We start from the raw sequence: 19,313 nt of genomic DNA on the forward strand, positions 1-19,313 counted from the left end.
TCTTATAACCATCCACCATGTGAGTTGCTAAATGTTGTACCTTCATTAAATGTAACCATATTGCTACACTTAAAGGTGCCTCTCTTCTCTTTTATACCCTCTATCACCTGCTGGATTTTGCTTCTAATCCCCACGTGGAAGCTTCTATTTGTGGATGGACATTTTATGGTTGCACAACCTTGTCACATTGCTATCATTTTTTCATATGGACTTTAAACTGAAGGACTTCTGAATAAATGGTTGTGGAATGAATAATTTGCATTTCCATTATTTCTCATGGGGAAATTTGCTTTGATATACAAGCGTTTGGATTACAAGCATGCTTCCGAACAGATTATGCTCGCAATCCAAGGTTTTACTGTACATCAAATATCTTCTCTACAGAGAACTATACTCTTTCTGTTATACACTGCATTTCTACTCAACACTGCTGAATGTATTTTGCTCCCCATTCATAAAATGTAGTGTAGCACTGACCAGCGAAGGAGCTGCTGGTTTTATTGGGCTTACCGTTATCTTCTTGAACTCGTCTCTGTCTAGGGTTTCCCATGGTAGATGACCCAAAGAAATGCATAAACTGACACTGGATCTTCTTTTGGGGTATTTATTTGAAATAGAAACAAGATCACTCAGTTTAAGGTAGAGGGTTAGGAGGAAGTTTAGGTACTTTGGACTGTCAAAAATGGAAAGTCTTTATAGAAAGAATCCAGAGAATAACCGTTTCACAGCTGGATTTCCACCACCCCCGGATAGACCTCTCACTAGGCCTAGCAGCCAGTAGGTAACAACAAGGCCTGGGGAATGCCCAGGAAAAATCCAAGCCTACTTACCACCAGCTCGCAGACAACCAAATTGACCTGTCTAACAGTACATTAAAAACAGGGGTTTAGTCCACACGCATTTGCAAACGCATGCGTAAGCCACAGAGCCTCGTCAAGGCACCCTTGTATCTGTGGTCCTAACACTAAAGTATGAGTGTCCCCACAGTGGAGGCACATGCATTCTAATGGATAGATGAGGTCAGGTGGACTGAAGGGGAGCCCACCCCTTCTTAAAGGTACATGCAGCACACCAAACGCCCAGCATGTAGCACAATGGCTGCAACGTTGCTGGTGCACTGCTGCACCAATACAAATACGATATGACAAAACTCGCCACCGCCATCATCTATAGCTGGCTATAGCAGTAAGTGGCATTGGAAGGCTAAATCAGGTAACAACAAGGCCTGGGGAATGCCCAGGAAAAATCCAAGCCTACTTACCACCAGCTCGTAGACAACCAAATTGACCTGTCTAACAGTACGTTAAAAACAGGGGTTTAGTCTGCCTTCTAGCAGCCGGTAGGGTGTTAAGTAAAGTAAAGTCCCTGCCACAGACTTGAGCGTAGAATACTTGAGAAAAACTCTCTGCCACAGACTTGAGCGTTACTGAAGGTCATAGACAAATTTACAGAGCTATCATACGGTACCAGTATCTCACAGCCGGTCCAGCGATACCGTATGAGTGTGGATCCATGAAGTGTCCTTCAACTGAGCCTCCAGGCTTCTTCAGAGAAGCCATCCTTGTGCATAGCCTTCTCCTGAAGAGTCCTCCCCTGGATGCTTCTCCAGTTGCTGGGTCTGTCCTTAGACGAGACGGCACTGGACCACCCTTGAATCACCAGGCCTCGACATCCATTCAGGCCTGTCCCTGCAGTTGCTTCGCCTCGGGCTATACAGCCCCGAGACTTGGAAATGCATGGAACCGCACCCCAGGCCAGGAGGGCCATGGGGGCTGGTCAGGAGGACCAGAACCAAACCGACAGAAAATCCTCTGGCACGGAACCCTGTAACACGTGATGTTAGCACCTTAAATACCACCTCCCAGAGTGCACAGCAGGAGAACACTCCCACTGGGCTCGTTCCGAGAAAACGTGGCATTCAATACACCCAGCTAAACTGCGTTCTACCACTTGCTGCCAGTGACAGCGACACCTGCGGCCAAGGATAACCCAGTGCAGGCCAGCTGGACTGGTACTGAAATCATAATTTTGTGAAATTAGCCCTAAAACCCAACTGTGGTTTCAGGGAATATTAATTTTGAAAAACATATAGTGCATGCTCGTCAAGAGCCAGCGCTACAGTAGGCGGAAATAAAAAGTCTGTGTTACTTTAAGAACCCCATGATGGTCACGTGACCAGGCTCTCCTCCCAGCATTATTTATTTTACAACATCTAATCTTTTTTTTTTTTGCGGTCTTGAAGTGTTCTGTTTAAAAGGATGATCCTATCATAGGGTATTTAGGCGCCCTGTACACACAGCACCCTATCCAAACTGAATTTCACAGTGCTCCTCTCACAGTATCCAGCATTCTGGGCAGGCAGTTGTCATTCCTGGACCATATTAGGTCAATGATGTCAAAAGTATCTTCTCCCCTTTGTGTAGGTGCAGCTGATTTCCCAGTTAGGCCGAATATGGGTTTGGACTAGATCAGGAACTGAACCTAAGCTCATCTCTTTACCACTGTATTCAATTAAGAAAGAGAGTTCTCACTAGGGTTGCAACCTTTTCTTCAAGTCAAACCCCAACACTTTAGCAGCGCATGATTTTTTAGATAGTGTAAACTATACATATATTTTGCTATTAAATAACAATTCTAATCATATGAAGTTAATAACAAGAGTCCCCCTTTACATCAGAGTCCACAGAGTTTCCCTTTTACATCTGAACTCACAGAGCTCCCTTTCACTGTAAGGGGGGACCCTGCAGACTCTGATGTAAGGGAGAACTCTGGGGACTCTAACATAATTCCCACATCCTCTGGGAACCCTGATTTTAGGGGAAACACTGGCTTCTGGTGTAAAGGGGAACTCTGATGTAAGGAGTGCTCTGAAAACCCTGATTTGCCTTAGTGTACTCACTCAGAGGCAGGAGAGAAAAGAGGGGAGACTTCAGTCACAGACAGGGATGGATGGTGAGCTCACTCACCCCTTGGCAGTCAGCATCTCTAATCCAGATGTATCTGAGGCTGCTGGATTCAAATATCCGGACCAAACTTTCCTTTTCTGAGGCACAGCGCCAGGGATTGGAGTGTGGACAGACACAGAGGGGTAGGGGTGGGGGGAAGAGGTGCAGGTCGAGCCCTCTCTCCTCTCCCATCTGTGTGTGTGTTTGGCGGGGGGGGGGGGGGCTGTTAGTTTTGGCTTTGGGCAGTGTGAAAGAGTGTAACAGACACTCTCAGCTTAGACAACTGCAGCCAGCAACCCTGCTGGGAAGCCATAGTCCAGTCTATATAATGTGTCCGGGTTTCAGGCGGTCTGAAACCCGAACACATGATTCCAAACCCGAACTGTCCGGGTGAATCCTGGACAGGTGGCAACCTTAGTTCTCACCAGAACAGAAGGTGAGGGGGAAATCTTTTCATGGGGATAGCTATTCTGAAAAACAACTCTCTATAAGGAGGAATTCCCTCACTTTGTACAGATTTTTCTCACTTCCTGTTGAGTTGAAAGGACAGGAAGTGAAGGTAATTTTCCCAGAAGGGACATAGAAAGCAAAACATACACAGACAAAGGCTTAACCTGTCCCTGTTCTATTTAAAACTACAAAAAGGTATGGTGATACAAACACTTTAAAGACAGGTAGGAATTTCTATTTGCAGAGCAGACAGGCATTGTTTATTGTGTATGACAGTATGAAAATATAGGGCAACATCAAGGCTAATGCATTCCAAGGACAAATCTTTACAAATTGATTCTGTCACTGCAACTCCTGGACTGCTGGCATAAGATGCTGACCTCGGACATTTTCATTATATTTATTTCACTCCACCTTAGAATTATTTCATTACTGGCACCTCATGTGTCATAAATATGCTTCACACATAAAAATTGACAGTGTAAATAAAATTACTTGTTTGTCACAGAAATGATATGGACTAATATAACGTCTTTCCCCAAGAACTATGCCAATGAAAAAAACGGTAATGCGTGAGTCACATTGGCAACAAAACTTGTACTTTAGGCTGGAAACAAACAACGAAACATAACCTTAGAAGCACAGAATTGTTCTAATACAACCTGTATGCTTAAAGCGGGGCTCCACCCTAAAAGTGGAACTTCCGCTCATCGGAACCCTCCCCCCCTCCGGCGCCACAATCGCCACCTTTCAGGGGGGGAGGGGGTGCAGATACCTGTACAGTACAGGTATTTCCCCCCACTTCCGGCATAAATATCCGCAGAATCTGCGGATATTTACGCCACTTCCTGCGGGTCCCCCGCTGTCCGCTGGGAAACACACGGATCCCAGGGACAGCGGGGTCCATCCTTATTGCGCAGCGCGATTCGCGCATGCGCAGTAGGGAACCGGGAAGTGAAGCCGCAAGGCTCCACTTCCTGATTCCCATACCCAAGATGGCGGCGGCAGCACCCGAGAGACGATCGAGAGATCGGCTTCGGGTGCCGATATCGCGGGCGTGCTGGATGGGTAAGTGTCCTTATTTTAAAAGTCAGCAGCTGCAGTATTTGTAGCCGCTGACTTTAAAAAAAAAAAACAGTCGAACTCCCGCTTTAATAGTATTCTGTCATTCACATTAAATTGCGCTGTGGCATAAAATGTATGGTTCATTTTCAATGGACTCCAATGCAGAAGAAACTGCTTAAAATGTTACCAAACCCAGGACCCTGCATTCAGTATATCTGGTCTCCCACAGTACACAGAACATGGAAATGGAATTATTTTAGTAAATATAAACTTCTAAATACCTCTTGTCATCAGCAGTGTATAGCAGTCTTGTGACTTCTACCAGTGTGTGGTTAAAGCTTAAAGGAGGAGTTTTCATTCTCCACCGATTGTCCTATGAGGCTACAGAACCCCTGACCCTCTGTCTGGACAGTACTTATTGGCCCTGTGCTGATCACATGCATCCTCCAAAAAAAAAACTCTTGCAACACCAAACTGAGCATGTGCAGAGTACCTCCCAGGGCTCTGTGCTATCAGCAGATGCATTAGGGATAGTAAAAGAAGGGGAGGAACAGATAAGACAGGATCAAACAGCCCTTTTACAGTGCAGAGTAGAACAAGCATACACACTGGTTTTATTGTTGCGGGTTTAATAACATTGTAATCACATACTGTGGCATACTGCAGGCAGGGCTGTTGTTGAAAATCACTGGGCCCCATACAGCCTACCTGACAGAACCCCCCTGCCCCCTTAGGGTTCATTCACATGTAAGGTTGGGCTGCCCTTTTTGCCACCCCACTGATACTCCTTTTAGCTGCAGAGGCAGTAGCTGGAGGTGTACATATACCGCAGACACTATGCTTTGCTTAGCAGCCATGACAGATATTATACCCCCTGTCGAACAGGACCCATTCAAGTGAATGGCACTGATTTGCAAGCACCCCACAAGCATGTGAATTAGTGTGGGGTTGAAGGGGTTAAAGCAGGCAGTGAGAAGGTGATACAACTGCTCATCATGCCTTTCAAATGCTCCCTGAAGAGCAATTCTTTGCAATCTTATTTTATTTTGTTACATTTTTTAAAAGCCTTGTTGGAGAGGCTTTGGTGAAATATCAGGGGTCTAAACAAACCCCTGATTTCTTACTTTTGAGTAAGGGACTAAGGACATTCCTCAATCCATTTCCCTGCAGCCTTGGCTGCACTGCAGAATGAATGAACAGGAAGCATTCTGTACAGGGGCTTCCTTTTCATTCAGAAACCGATGCATAGCAAACATGGTTTACTATGCTTCAGTTGTGAATGAACACAGCACACAAGGAGAAGCCAGTTGCGGTGGAGCATTGATACTGGAACCAATCCCCCTGTAGCTGCTCCTGCAGCAGCTAAAAGCTGGCAAGAGGGAGAGGAGGAGAAGCCACCTGCGCTGCAGGGGATGCCACAGGGAACTATATATGTAATGTAAAGGATACAACTGCTGCAACATACATCTATATTTACAATCTACACACAGAAACAAAACAAAAAACACATTTTGAGCACACATTTTAATAAAATTAATATAGTTTCCCTTTAAACAGTGTTTGTAATATATTCCTTCTGCATTAGCAGTCATAAAAAGAACAGACATCTGAACAATTGCATATATAACAAATAAACACAAAACCCACATATAGACACCGTCAATATAAATATCTTCATGTCATCATATTGCACAGTTTAAAAAATAATGCTACAAAAAAGCACACAAAAGAAAACATTTACATTTAGTTATACATGGGAAGTTCATTCGATCAGTCAGGTTTGAAGGACCAGACACAAAGACATTTAAAAGTAACTCCCTTGGGTGTGACACTAAGCACCCAATTCATAAAGCAGCGGTTTGGCCTCGCCGCGGCTATACCGCTGCTTAAAACACCTATGAAGCACAGTGGTGTGATTTAAAGCTGAACTGTAGCTGAAAAAATGACCCTTGCATTGCACAATCCTTCCCCCCGCACTTTCACTATATTACTATTATTATATTATTGGGACGTCTGCCTTTACACGCACATGAACTTTAATGGCATCCCAGTCTTGGTCCGTATTGTACAACATTGAGTTGGCCCCCCCTTTGCAGCTATAACAGCGTCAACTCTTCTGGGAAGGCCGTCCACAAGGTTTAGGAGTGTGTCTATGGGAATGTTTGACCATTCTTCCAGAAGAGCATTTGTGAGGTCAGGCATTGCAGTCTCTGCTCAAATATACCCCAAACTTGCTCATTCACACTTCTTGCCAAACGTATTGGGCCACCCCATCAAATCATTTTTGTGAAGGTAGGATTATGGTGTGGGTTTGTTTTTCAGGGGTTGGGTTTGGCCCCTCAGTTCCAGTGAAGGGAACTCTTAAGGCGTCAGCATACCAAGACATTTTGGATAATTTCATGCTCCCAACTTTGTGGGAACAGTTTGGGGATGGCCCCTTCCTATTCCAACATGACTGCTCACCAGTGCACAAAGCAAGGTCCATACAGACATGGATGAGCGAGTTTTGGGGTGGCGGAACTTGACTCTATCCAGTAGAACTGGAATGAATTAGAGTGGAGACTGCGAGTCAGGCCTTCTCGTCCACATCAGTACCTGACCTAACAAATGTGCTTTTGGAAGAATGGTCAAACATTCTCGTAGACGCACTCTTAAACCTTAACTGGGATGCCATTAAAGTTCAGGTGCGTGGTAATATAGTGTACCTTATTCTTCTTTCACACAGGCCTCCTCCATGCTGTACAATCGGTCCCCTGAAGCCTCCTACCTTCCCCACTCTGCCAGTTGCAGGCTCTCCAATGTCTTTATGTACAATGTAAGACACTTAGCCCTGAATTGTACTTGCCGGTGGCAACGGGCTGCCCAAATCCCGGAGCAGACAGAGAGAGGGAAAGAGAGCTTCAGCCGGAAAGTGGATAAGGAAAGTATAGCTTTGTATTCTGTTCCCACTAGACATGAGCATTGAACCCTTGCTACTGCTTACAGAGGTTATTTAAATTGGAGCTTTAAAATATATGCATTGTACCCTGCTGGCTTTTAGATTAAGTAGGAGTTTGAAATAAACAAATATAGAAAAAATAACGAGCCATGCTACCTGTTAAAGTAATGTGACTGATGTTCTTCCAATCACGGGGTTCTCTCCGCTTCTTTAAAGCGGTTGTATACCCGCTAATGTGTTTTGTTTTTTTTCCTACCTGTAAAGGAAAGACATAACGAGCTAGTATGCACCGCATACTAGCTCATTATGAAATACTTACCTTAGAACGAAGCCCCAACATTTGGTCCGATCCACGCCGAGGGAGCTGACATGTTCCCTCGGCGTTTCTTCCGGGTATCGCGGCTCCGGCGCTGTGAGTGGCCGGAGCCACGATATCGCATGCGCATGCGCGCGGGAGATTTTTTCCCGGCAGGGTCCGTTGTCTGCCGGGCTTTCAGCCGGGAATCCCCTGTGCGCATGCGCCGCTGCAGTCAACCCTGTACGGTTTAGGAGATATTTTTTTTACCTACAGGTAAGCCTTATTATAGGCTTTCCTGTAGGTAAAAGTCCCAAAAAGGACTATACAACCACTTTAAGTAAAGAGAATTCCCTGAGAGGTTCAATACCGCAGCCTTAAAAAAAAAAAAACAATCCTCAAGCTACAATATTAAGTAAGACTGTAGAGTATAACAAAAAGTAAAATGAGCCCCTATGGTAATGGTTTCCAAACTGTGGCCTGGGGCCAGATGCTCGCTTTTAACTGGCCCTTGGGGCACTGTTTCATCAAAGGATACCAACAATGGGACATAGTCCCCCCCCCCCACGGACACCAAGGAGGGGACACAATTCCTTCCAATGACACCAACAATGGGGCACAATTTCTTCCAATCACACCAATGATGGGGCACAATTCCTCTACTGAAACAAATGATGGAGCATTCATTTTTCCCACTGACATCAGGACTTTTTCTACTCCCAATGGCCACAGCCCGGCCCACCCTGAAGTACAGTAAACTGACCCTTTGTTTGAATAGTTTGGAGACCCCTGCCCTATGGGAACTGAGGAGATTTGACATACGCTGGTAACAGACAAGACAAGATACTCCCCTACAAAGTGCAGATTTTATGTTTAATATATTCATTAAATCATAAATGCAGTCAGCCTCTCTTCAGCCACATATGGCTGCAATTGATAGGTTATGCTCAGTGATATGGTGAAAGGTGAGCAGAGAGCTGTATATCTTAAAGTGACCCTGTTAGGCTAAAAAATCCCAACGGAAAGTCCATGCTACAGAAGATGTAATATGCTCAGCTCTTGTCTTTTACCTTCACTCCGTTTCTGTACTGCAGCCTCTCTCAGTCTCCTTGGCTTTTTGACTCTTCAGGGCTGGTGCCCCCCATTGATTGTCGTGGTTTATTCTATTGACCCCCTACCTCACTGCTGTGTCCTGTAGTCACCTATGTGTCAGCAGAAGGAACCACAGAATGCAGTAGGGGACACGGGTATCCAACATTCCCAGAAGTGTTGAATGCTGAAGAGACTGAAGTTGGTTGAAGTGCTGGGGTGGAGGATGGGTAGGAGACTTGGGCCGATGAATATATGAAGATAATACCTCTTCTGTTGCATGGACATTCCTTAATGGGTTGCTTTAAATGTTGGATGTGTCAAGTGATAGGATTTCATATACTGTATATTATCTATATTTATATTGGCTTTTATTTAAGGCAACAGGAATTCGGTTAGTAGTCTTTTAGCCTTGTAAGCAGATGGTTTGCTATGGCCAGGATAGAACACATCTCAATCTATTTTTTTCCATTAGATTGCCTGGATCACGATACAGTGGGGCATAAAAGTATTTAGTCAGCCACCAATTGTGCAAGTTCTCCCACATAAAAAGATGAGAGAGGCCTGTAATTGTCATCATAGGTATACCTCAACTATGACAGACAAAAATCACATTGTCTGATTTTTGAAAGAAATTATTTGCAAATTATGGTGGAAAATAAGTATTTTGTCAATATCAAAAGTTCATCTCAATACTTTGTTATATATCCTTTGTTGGCAATGACAGAGGTCAAATGTTTTCTGTAAGTCTTCACAAGGTTGTCACACACTGTTGCTGGTATGTTGGCCTCCATGTCCTCCATGCAGGTCTCCTCTAGAGCAGTGATGTTTTGGGGCCGTCGCCGGGCAACACGGACTTTCAACTCCCTCCAAATGTTTTCTATGGGGTTGAGATCTGGAGACTGGCTAGGCCACTCCAGGACCTTGAAATGCTTCTTAAGAAGCCACTCCTTCATTGCCCGGGCGGTGTGTTTGGGATCATTGTCATGCTGAAAGACCCAGCCATGTTTCAAACATGGATGCTGTGCAGGTGCCCGATGTTCTGCTTATCAACCAATGATGTCATTGGTTGTTAGGACACCAGCGGCTAGAAGGTTGTAATGGTGCACAATGAAAACCTGTGGAATTGTGTAACTAAAAGGCAAGCTTGGCCCACCTGTTGGCTTGTATACAATTCTTGGCCAATTTTAGGCATTTTGCCAAGGCACCCCTGAAGAACCATGGACATGTAGGGAAGGACTGTAGGGAAGGACTGACCAGACAGCATCTTAAGGCCAATGCCATCTTGGCCCAACACGCTGCAAACTTTTGGCTGTCTGAAAATTGGATAGAATATATCTATTTTATGCTTAATTATTCAATTGTATTATTTTTTCTTTTTTTTGTTTTCTGTATTTTTATCATTGTGTGATATTTATTAAAATTTGATATTATAATTTAGTTTTTTCAAATATTTTCTAATTTTTGTTCATCTGTATCTATGCACCGTGATAATCCCATTTTTTCCCTTTGTTGCTTTTGATGTAATGTATTTAGGGATGAGGTGCAGTATCTATAATTGACTCCTTGCCACGCAACTCCTACAAATGTAATTAATGTAATGTAATTAGCATCATTGCATAAAGCGTTATTTGCACTAAAATGCAAGGTATGCATACTACATCATGCCACATTTCCCCATTCATTTCAAATTGCCATATGATTGCTGTCAAAAAAAACATACCTGTGCAAAATAAAAAAAAGTTAGAAAATCTAATTACCTTACAGCAGCATTTCCCTAGAGAAAGTGACATCAATTATCCTTCTATTGAGATCCTAAGAACGCTGAGGATTCCATGTCTTGTAAGAAGACAGCATAGCCCTGTTCAGACGTACCCTCTTGTGAGACTTGGGATTTTCAGCAGCTATTTCAGAATCTCACCGGAAGGATTGTTATGTTACCATAGCCTTTTTTCAAACAGGATGCCTCCATGGTTCTTCAGGGGTGCCTTGGCAAAATGCCTAAAATTGGCCAAGAATTGTATACAAGCCAACAGGTGGGCCAAGCTTGCCTTTTAGTTACACAATTCCACAGGTTTTCATTGTGCACCATTACAACCTTCTAGCCGCTGGTGTCCTAACAACCAATGACATCATTGGTTGATAAGCAGAACATCGGGCACCTGCACAGCATCCATGTTTGTCCCTAACTTGTCCACTGGAATACTAGCTATTGCCAGTGTGTATTTGCAATGCACACCAACCTTGGATGTCCTACGTGTGTTTATGTTGCTGCATTATGTAAAATTATTAGTTTAGTTTTACCGTATCTCACAAAAGTGAGTACACCCCTCACATGTTTGTAAATATGACGCTGAGCACGTGCACTCAACTTCTTTGTTCGACTACGAGGCCTGGCTTTAAGTGGCATCAGTCCTGTTAAACCGCTGTATGGTCTTGGCCAACGTGCTGCAGCTCAGTTTCAGGGTGTTGGCAAACTTCTTATAGCCTAGGCCATCTTTATGTAGAGCAGTGTTTTTTTTTTTTCAGATCCTCAGAGTGTTCTTTGACTTGAGATTCCATGTTGAACTTCAAGTGACCAGGATTACCAGCGATAACACCAAATTTAACACACCTGTTCCCCATTCACACCTGAGACCATGTAAAATGAACGAGTCACATGACACCGGGGAGGGAAAATGGTTAATTGGGCCCAATTTGGACATTTTCACTTAGGGGTGTACAAATTTTTGTTGCCAGCGGAACCAATGGCTGTGTTTTGAGTTATTTTGAGGGAACAGAAAATTTACACAGTTATACAATTTTTACACTCACTACTTTACATTGTAGCAAAGTGTCATTTCTTCAGTGTTGTCACATGAAAAGATAAAATAAAATATTTATACAAAAATGTGAGGGGTGTACTCACTTTTGTGAGATACGGTATATATTTTAGAATGGGGTGCCTTGAGATTGTGCACAATTTTAAAGGTTGCCTTCACTCTAAAAAGGTTAAGAGAAACAGGTCTGGGCACCCTGAGCAGAAGCCAGCTATAAGGTAAGTATATTTTCTAACCTATATACCACAGATGTATTTCGTACAGCTATCATGTTGAGATTTGAGATTGATGGAAGGAGGGGTTGATGTACTAGGCGGACATTGCATTTTAGTGCAAGGTCTAATTTAATGCCTGCTGAGATTTATTTATTAGTTAATTTGATTTACAGATAGTCTAATGATTTGTCAGTCAGATCTGACCCATGGTCCTGTACTTGAGACAGAAGCAGTGATTTATCAGGAAGCAGAGCCTGCATATAGAATGAGGAAATATGGCTGCTTACATGTACACATTTATTTACAAACTATACACAAAAACATAGTTTTTCAAAATATTAACACAAATTGAGTATTTACACAGAGCTGTTCACATTCACACACTGTACATATTTAAAAAACAAATTGGTAAAGTACTATAGTTTCCCTTTAAACTGGTCTTCAGCAATTGCTCTGTTCAGCAATCTTTGACCCAAAGTATAAAGCCCCATACACACTATCAGTTTTTCTGCTGAGTTTTTGGTAGACATGTGCACATTGAAATATTTCGTTTCGGAATTTCGTTTTGGGAGTAACTAAATAAATACATTTATTTAGTTACTCCCAAAATATTTATTTATTTTGTTTCGTTAAAAAATGCATTCGTCCGAAAATCCAAAATAATTAAGGTCAAATCTGTCATTGAAGGCTTATGGTGTCTGTCGAATGTTCTAAGATGATTCAACGGAGCAGCTAAACTGTACAATGCCGCAATCGTACATTTCCAGTCAAATGTTCCGCCTACAAGCTATAGTAGAATATATATAATATATATTTATTAATTATTATTACTAGTCAACCAACATTAGAATTCTTCTATAGCCTATGGGTGGAGCATTTGACCATAAATGTCTTCTCTCGGCGACTGCATCGTCAAATTTGCACGTCGAATCTTTTCTCTCTATGTCGAATAATCTTGGACTAATAGAGTTAGGTTAGGCACATTCTACCTTTTTTGCTATTGTCTCTATAATGTCAAATCTTTTCTCTCTATGTCGAGTCTTTTCTCTCTATGTAGAATAATCTTGGACTAATAGAGTTAAGGTTAGGCACATTCGACCACAGGTTCGATGGACACAGATCGCTATTGTCAGCGCCATGTCGAATTTCCTATCTATATCAAACTGTTGTTGAAAACGAAAATAAAGCATTTGTTTATGGCGGATCTTTCGGTTTTCGCACTCTGCACGTTCGTTATCGTTTTTTAAAACCCGAAATTCTGACAAAAATGCATTCGGACGAAAATGAGTGCACATGTCTACTACATGGTTTTGGTAAATCTGAAGGAAAAACTCAGCAGAAAAACTGATAGTGTATATGGGGCATAAGATTTACTGTCAATGGTTTCTCTGAGCAAATTTTGCTCTATATTATGAAATATGCTCATGACCTCAGTTTAATATTTATTAGTATTCGGGAAGAATACCAAGCTTATACTTATACTGTATTTTTTTTACTAAATCTGTTGGAATTCAAAAAATAGCCAATGAGAAATTACAGATTATTATTAAATTCCAGCATTCACAAAACTGAGTCTTCAATTTGGGATTTCCAACTGCTACTAAATCCCTAGGCAAGAAGGCAATGGGTACGTCCCACAACCAAGATGGGAGATCTTTGGCATAAATATGTTCTAGATACAACCTGCTAAAGGGTAACCATAGGGTATAAATTAAAACAGGCCATCTGATATTTTTTCTGTTTGACCCTCCTAGGCTTCTGATTAGACAAACTATGATATTCATCTTTCTGATAATTATTTACTATAAGTAACTGTTACATGATCCGTTTTAGGATACTGTTGCTTGACTTACAGTACTGTAAGGCAAATAAACAATTTATTTGGTACTGATATTGTCTTGTCTATCTCTGGTGAGATATCACTCAGCCACCATGGATGGACTAATTTCATCATCAATGAACCATCACTTCACTACTCATATTATACAACACCAGCCAATAGCAGAATCAGATTGTCTCTTAAAAATGGCTTATTTTGTTTCAATGAGTTCACATTTTTGTTCTGTATCAGATTTTTGGGAGATGCTGAATGTGTTTGTTCGCGTGCAGCTTGGGGAGTCTGATATGGTGGCAACTTTCAGAGAATTCTTAAAGGAGCTGAATTCCCAAGCATGTAAATCGATAAATTCCACCCCACAGCAGCGTCTGGCAATCCTGAACAGTTTTCTGAGGACTGTCTTCCGCAAGAGAATGTACACCCATGGGTCAAGTATTTGATTCCACGTGGCCATTCGAAGGGCGAAAAGAATTGTCTGATTCGTTTCTTGGGATTGGGAACCATATATCTTTAATCCAATGTTGGCCATTGTGAACTAAAAGAAAAAGAAACATGAAAATGTTAAATAACCTTCAATGTCATTGCAGAGTATAAAAAGCACATTGCAAAGAAGACTTGTAAATGTAACATGGCCCGGCGGAGCCTGGCCGCAATCCGAGATGGGCGCTCTCTGCTGAAACAGGGGACACAGCAGTGCTGACATGCCAATCCTGCCACCACAAACTAACCAAACCTGCTCTGCCTGGGGACCTTGCAGCTATGTCCTGAAAATGGAGCAACAAGCCGCCTGAACCACCCCGGCTGTCTGAATTCTTCAGCAGCTCGCGGGTGCATGGAACCAAAGATGGCGCCGAGCAGAAAGGACAGGCCGCAGCACACACTTCCCCGCCATGCTCTGCACAGCCTGAACTTCTTTACATGGAACACTCCAGCACTATGACTATGCCCAGCAAGGATAGAAACAAGAGGGCTGCTGCATCACCCTTTGCTTCTCCAAGCTAGATGGCCTGGTAAGGAAAAAGTCACTGCACTTTCATAATGGCAGGGGACAGATGGATGATGATGATGACGATGATGGGGAGATTGCTGACTCTCTGGCTGACCTTCCTACATCTGACAATGCAGTGTCTGAGCACACCTTGAGAGAAAGGCGTACAGAAAAATCTTTCCAGAACAATCTCCAGCATCCAACTGCAAATTCCGATATGCAAAATTCCTATGCATGCTCGGAAACAATTCAATGTTGGAAGTATTGAACTTAATTTTCTCAGCTCGTCGTAGTGTTGTACTTCACTGCTTTCTTGACGGTTGAAAGTTCAGAGAACTTTTGTGTGACCGTTTGTATGCAAGCCAAACTTGAGCGGAATTCCGTCGGAAAAACCATACAAGTTTTGTTAGATGGAAAATCCGATTGTGTGTACAGGGTATTATAGTGGGACTGCGATATTGAGGCAGACATTCTGACACGAATTGACACTTTGTGGGAACCAGGTATGCTAATACAGTGGTCAGTGCTAAAAATATGCACTGTCACTGTACTAATGACCCTGGCTGGGAAGCGGTTAAACATCTAGGGCGACAAAGGTGTTAAATATGTGTCTAGCCAGTGTTTATGTGTACTGTGTGAGGGGCTTTCACTAAAGGAAGTAATCAATTTCATTCCCTGTTTTTCAGGGAAAAAGAAATCCGGCAATTGCCCGCTGACAGGACAGGGCTCTACCTTGTTTGCAGGCAGAGGTTGTACTCTGTGTTTTTTGGATGATCAGCGGGTTCCAATCAATAGATCACCTGATTGACATATGCTGTGCCTAACAGAGCACAGCCGGGTTGCCGGCAGCATGCACACATGCCCCGAACCCAGACGTGCCAGATCACAAACTTTACACGCGATCTGGCGTAGAAGGGTCGCCTTGCTGCCGTACATCTAGGTTATACGGTCAGCAAGAACAAATAGATAAAAATTCCAGTATGTATACCATAGTTTGTAGACACTATAATTTTCACCCAAACCAATTAATATACACTTACTGGGATTTTTTTTAATTTTTTTAACTAAAGACGTAGCAGAATACATTTTGGTCTAAATTTATGAAGAAATTAGATTTTTTTAATTTTAACATTAGATGTTTTATAGCAGAAAGTAAAAACTGTAGTTTTTTTTTTTTAATAATACAATAAAAAACCCAGTGGTGACCAAATACCACCAAAAGAAAGCTCTATCCGTGTGAAAAAATTATATAGATTTGGATTTGGGTACAGTGTTGCATGACCACGCAATAACCAGTTAAAGCGGTAGCAAACGGTAGTAAACCACAATAGAGTTGAAAAAAAACACCATAAGACAATGGCATAATGTGGTAGTATACATTTTCTTTGGGGTTAGCGGGCTCCGGAGCTGTGAGTGGCCAGAGCCACGGTGATGTCACTCCTGAGCATGTGTGCAAGAGCCCTCGGTTGCGGCATAAAGCTCTGATGGTCCAGCATAGTATGCCAGACCTTCAGAGAGTATGTGCTGGTGAGGTCACTGGCTTCATCCAGGGTAAATATGTCCTAAAGGGTGTGGTTTAGGAATTATTCATTTTTACTACTGGTAAGCCTTATTATAGGGTTACCTGTAGGTAAAAATCACAAAGTGGGCTTTACTACCGCCTTAAAGTAGCACAGTGCCCATTAGCAAAAAATGGCCTGGTCATGAAGGAGGTGAAACCTTCCAGAGCTGAAGTGGTTAAAATGCTCAAACAACAGCTGAAGAAGCTCAAGTGTGAACCTAATCTTACAGGTAGTTTTGAGCAGAGATCTGGTATAATGCCCTCCGAAATTTATTGTCTACTTAACATGAACACAGATTTAATGGACTCTTTGGTGGCACCAGATATTTTTAATGCCAGCACTGTGCTGGTGTTGTATGAGTAGGTCAGGTCAGGTTTATTTAATCTAAATGGAGCCTGGACCACCGGAGAGTCGAGATCCCTTAGCAGACCTACACAGTACTGCACAACCAGTAGGAATAGAAAGCCATCTGTGGTCTACATAACATACTCTGAACTTCAACAGCAAGGCTCAGAGGTCAACACAGTGTGACAGAGAAGGCTGTGGGTGGTCTTGACAGACAAGGACACACACAGTATCTAGAAAACACAAACTCATACAGGTCAACAAGTTAAAGGTTTTTTTTTTTAAGGTAGGAGCTCCCCTGAATAATACAGGTTCTATGGTGACAACAAATCCCTCCTAGACCCTCCAACCGGACTGGAAAACCTTTGGTAAATTAAACCCCTAATTTTGGTTATCAATGCATATTTGCATCAATGCATATTTTCATACGTAAGAAAGCATGAAATAACATGTTAAAAATGCACATAACTGTGTGCAAATACATTTTAATGATGCTAACAACGACTCTAATTTGCTCCCTTTTAAATATACAATGGTTTTGTAATATCTGTTTGATTAGGACAAAAAAAAACCTGTTGACCATATCGGAAATCCAGCCAGCTGCTAATTTCCTGTACTCTCTGACTTGATTGATGTGATTATTTAGAAGAGAACAATGGGATAAACAGTTCAACTTCTGTATTTGCGAACAATACTAAGCTAAGCAGGGCAATCACTTCTCTGCAGGGTATGGAAACCTTGCAAGAAAATCTGAACAAATATAAGGGGTGGGCAACTGTGGAACATGTGGAAAAATGTAAAATAATGCATTTGGGTGGCAAAAATATGAATGCAATCTATAGACTGGGGGGAGAACCTCTGGGGGAATCTAGGATGTTTTCCGGACTCGGGGGTCCTAGTAGATGATAGGCTCAGTAATGGCATGCAATGCCAAGCTGCTACTAACAAAGCAAACAGAATATTGGCATGTATTAAAAAGGGGATCAACTGCAGAGATAAAACGATAATTCTCCCGCTCTACAAGACTCTGGTCCGGCCTCACCTGGAGTAGGCTGTCCAGTTCTGGGCACCAGTCCTCCGGAAGGATGTGCTGGAACTGGAGAGAGTCCAGAGAAAGGCAACAAAACAAATAAAGGGTCTGGAGGACATTAGTTATGAGGAAAGGTTGTGAGCACTGAACTTATTCTCTCTGGAGAAGAGACGCTTGAGAGGGGATATGATTTCAATTTACAAATACCGTACTGGTGACCTCACAATAGGGATAAAACTTTTCTGCATAAAGGAATTTAATAAGACACGTGGCCATTCACTAAAATTAGAAGAAAAGCGGTTTAACCTCAAACTGCATTGAGGGTTCTTTACTGTAAGAGCAGTTAGGATGTGGAATGCCCTTCCAAAGGCGGTGATTTCAGCAGGGAGCAGTGATCATTTAAAAAAACTAGATAAGCACCTGACCACAAAATACAGGGATATACAATGTAATACTGACATAAAATCACACACATGGGTTGTACTTTTTTCAACATTGCCTACTATGTAACTATGTAACAAAAATGGAAATTGAAGCACCACACCACTGCTAAGATGTCCAGATAGAACTTTATTTGAAAAATAAATAAATCAGGGGGACAATCCAAAAAGAGTCTATTGCATTTTGGGCGTCCAAGAATGGCCATTTAATCAGAGCTTGATAAACAGTAATGTGAATAGACAAGAAGTGAACTGGACCTTTAGTGCCGGTTCACACTAGTGCGATGCGAGAACCCTGCGAATCAACTGCGGGTTCCCACATCGCACTCGACACGCATGGCAATTCACACTGCCATATGCGAACTGCTGGGGAGTGTCATTATATGTTAACGACACCCCCATTTCAGCTTGCATATCGCACTGTGAACTGACAGTTCGGACATGAATCAGATCGCATATGTGTGAACACACATGCGATCCGATTCTGGTCCGAACAGAAAAAAGGGTCCTGTGCGTGTTTGTACCGAATGCGGTGCGATATCAGCCATACTATCTGTATGGCTGACATCGCACCCGCATAGACATCGCAGGTAATGTGAACAGCAGTGCGCTGCGAATTACATGCGATGTCTGGCATCACGCTTGTGTGAACCGACACTAAGGCCGCGTACACACGCGCGGACTGTTCGCCCAACTTTGTCCGCTGAACAGTGTTTGGGCGGACAGTCCGCTCGTGTGTGGGCTTTCAGCGGACAGTTTCAGCGGACAGTTTGACGGACAAGGTTTTTCGGAAATTCCGTAAACCTGTCCGCTGAAACCTTGTTTCAGCGAACAGTCCGCTCGTGTGTAGGCTTGTTCGTCAAACAAAGTTGCGCGCATGCTCAGAAAGGATTTTCACGCCGAAAGCTATAATGCAGTGTATAGGACGTCGTATTTTTCGTCCCGTCGTACGTGCCGTTCACGTCATCGCGCACGGTTTCAGCAAACTGTTCGTCCGTCGTGTGTGGCCATGTCCGTCCATGCTAAGTTTGAGCGGACTGTTTGCCGAAACTGTTGGACGGACAAAGTTGGGCGAACAGTCCGCGCGTGTGTACGCGGCCTTAGTGTTATTTTTTCCAGTGTGATTGCAATCACGGGCATTGTCAGCAACTGGTCTGGCCCCTTCTGCCTTATTCCAATTACTTTTGGCTGCTATAGTCAATAACATTCGTTTCCTACTTTGATGTTTATACGTGAGCTCTAAATGTCCTTCGTGCAATCGAATAACGAGCATCTCTAAATGAAAAGTATCTCAT

The 19,313-nt window shown here is 42.8% G+C and overlaps 1 protein-coding gene across 4 annotated transcripts in view; it reads right to left on the bottom strand.

The window, feature by feature from the left end:
• Positions 1–12,096: 12,096 nt before the first annotated feature.
• PTGFR (prostaglandin F receptor) overlaps positions 12,097–19,313 on the bottom strand; it is a 65,035-nt gene continuing 57,818 nt past the window's right edge. For all 4 annotated transcript variants that reach the window (XM_077450399.1, XM_077450400.1, XM_077450397.1 and 1 more), the window contains one exon: positions 12,097–14,188. In XM_077450399.1, the coding sequence (XP_077306525.1) occupies positions 13,847–14,188 (342 nt within the window). In that variant the 3' untranslated portion in view covers positions 12,097–13,846. The remainder of the gene's footprint in view (positions 14,189–19,313) is intronic.

The sequence above is a fragment of the Lithobates pipiens genome, unplaced genomic scaffold (assembly GCF_037356315.1).
Source record: "Lithobates pipiens isolate NorthernLeopardFrog02 unplaced genomic scaffold, aLitPip1_a1.2 Scaffold_23, whole genome shotgun sequence".
Lineage (NCBI taxonomy): Eukaryota > Metazoa > Chordata > Amphibia > Anura > Ranidae > Lithobates > Lithobates pipiens.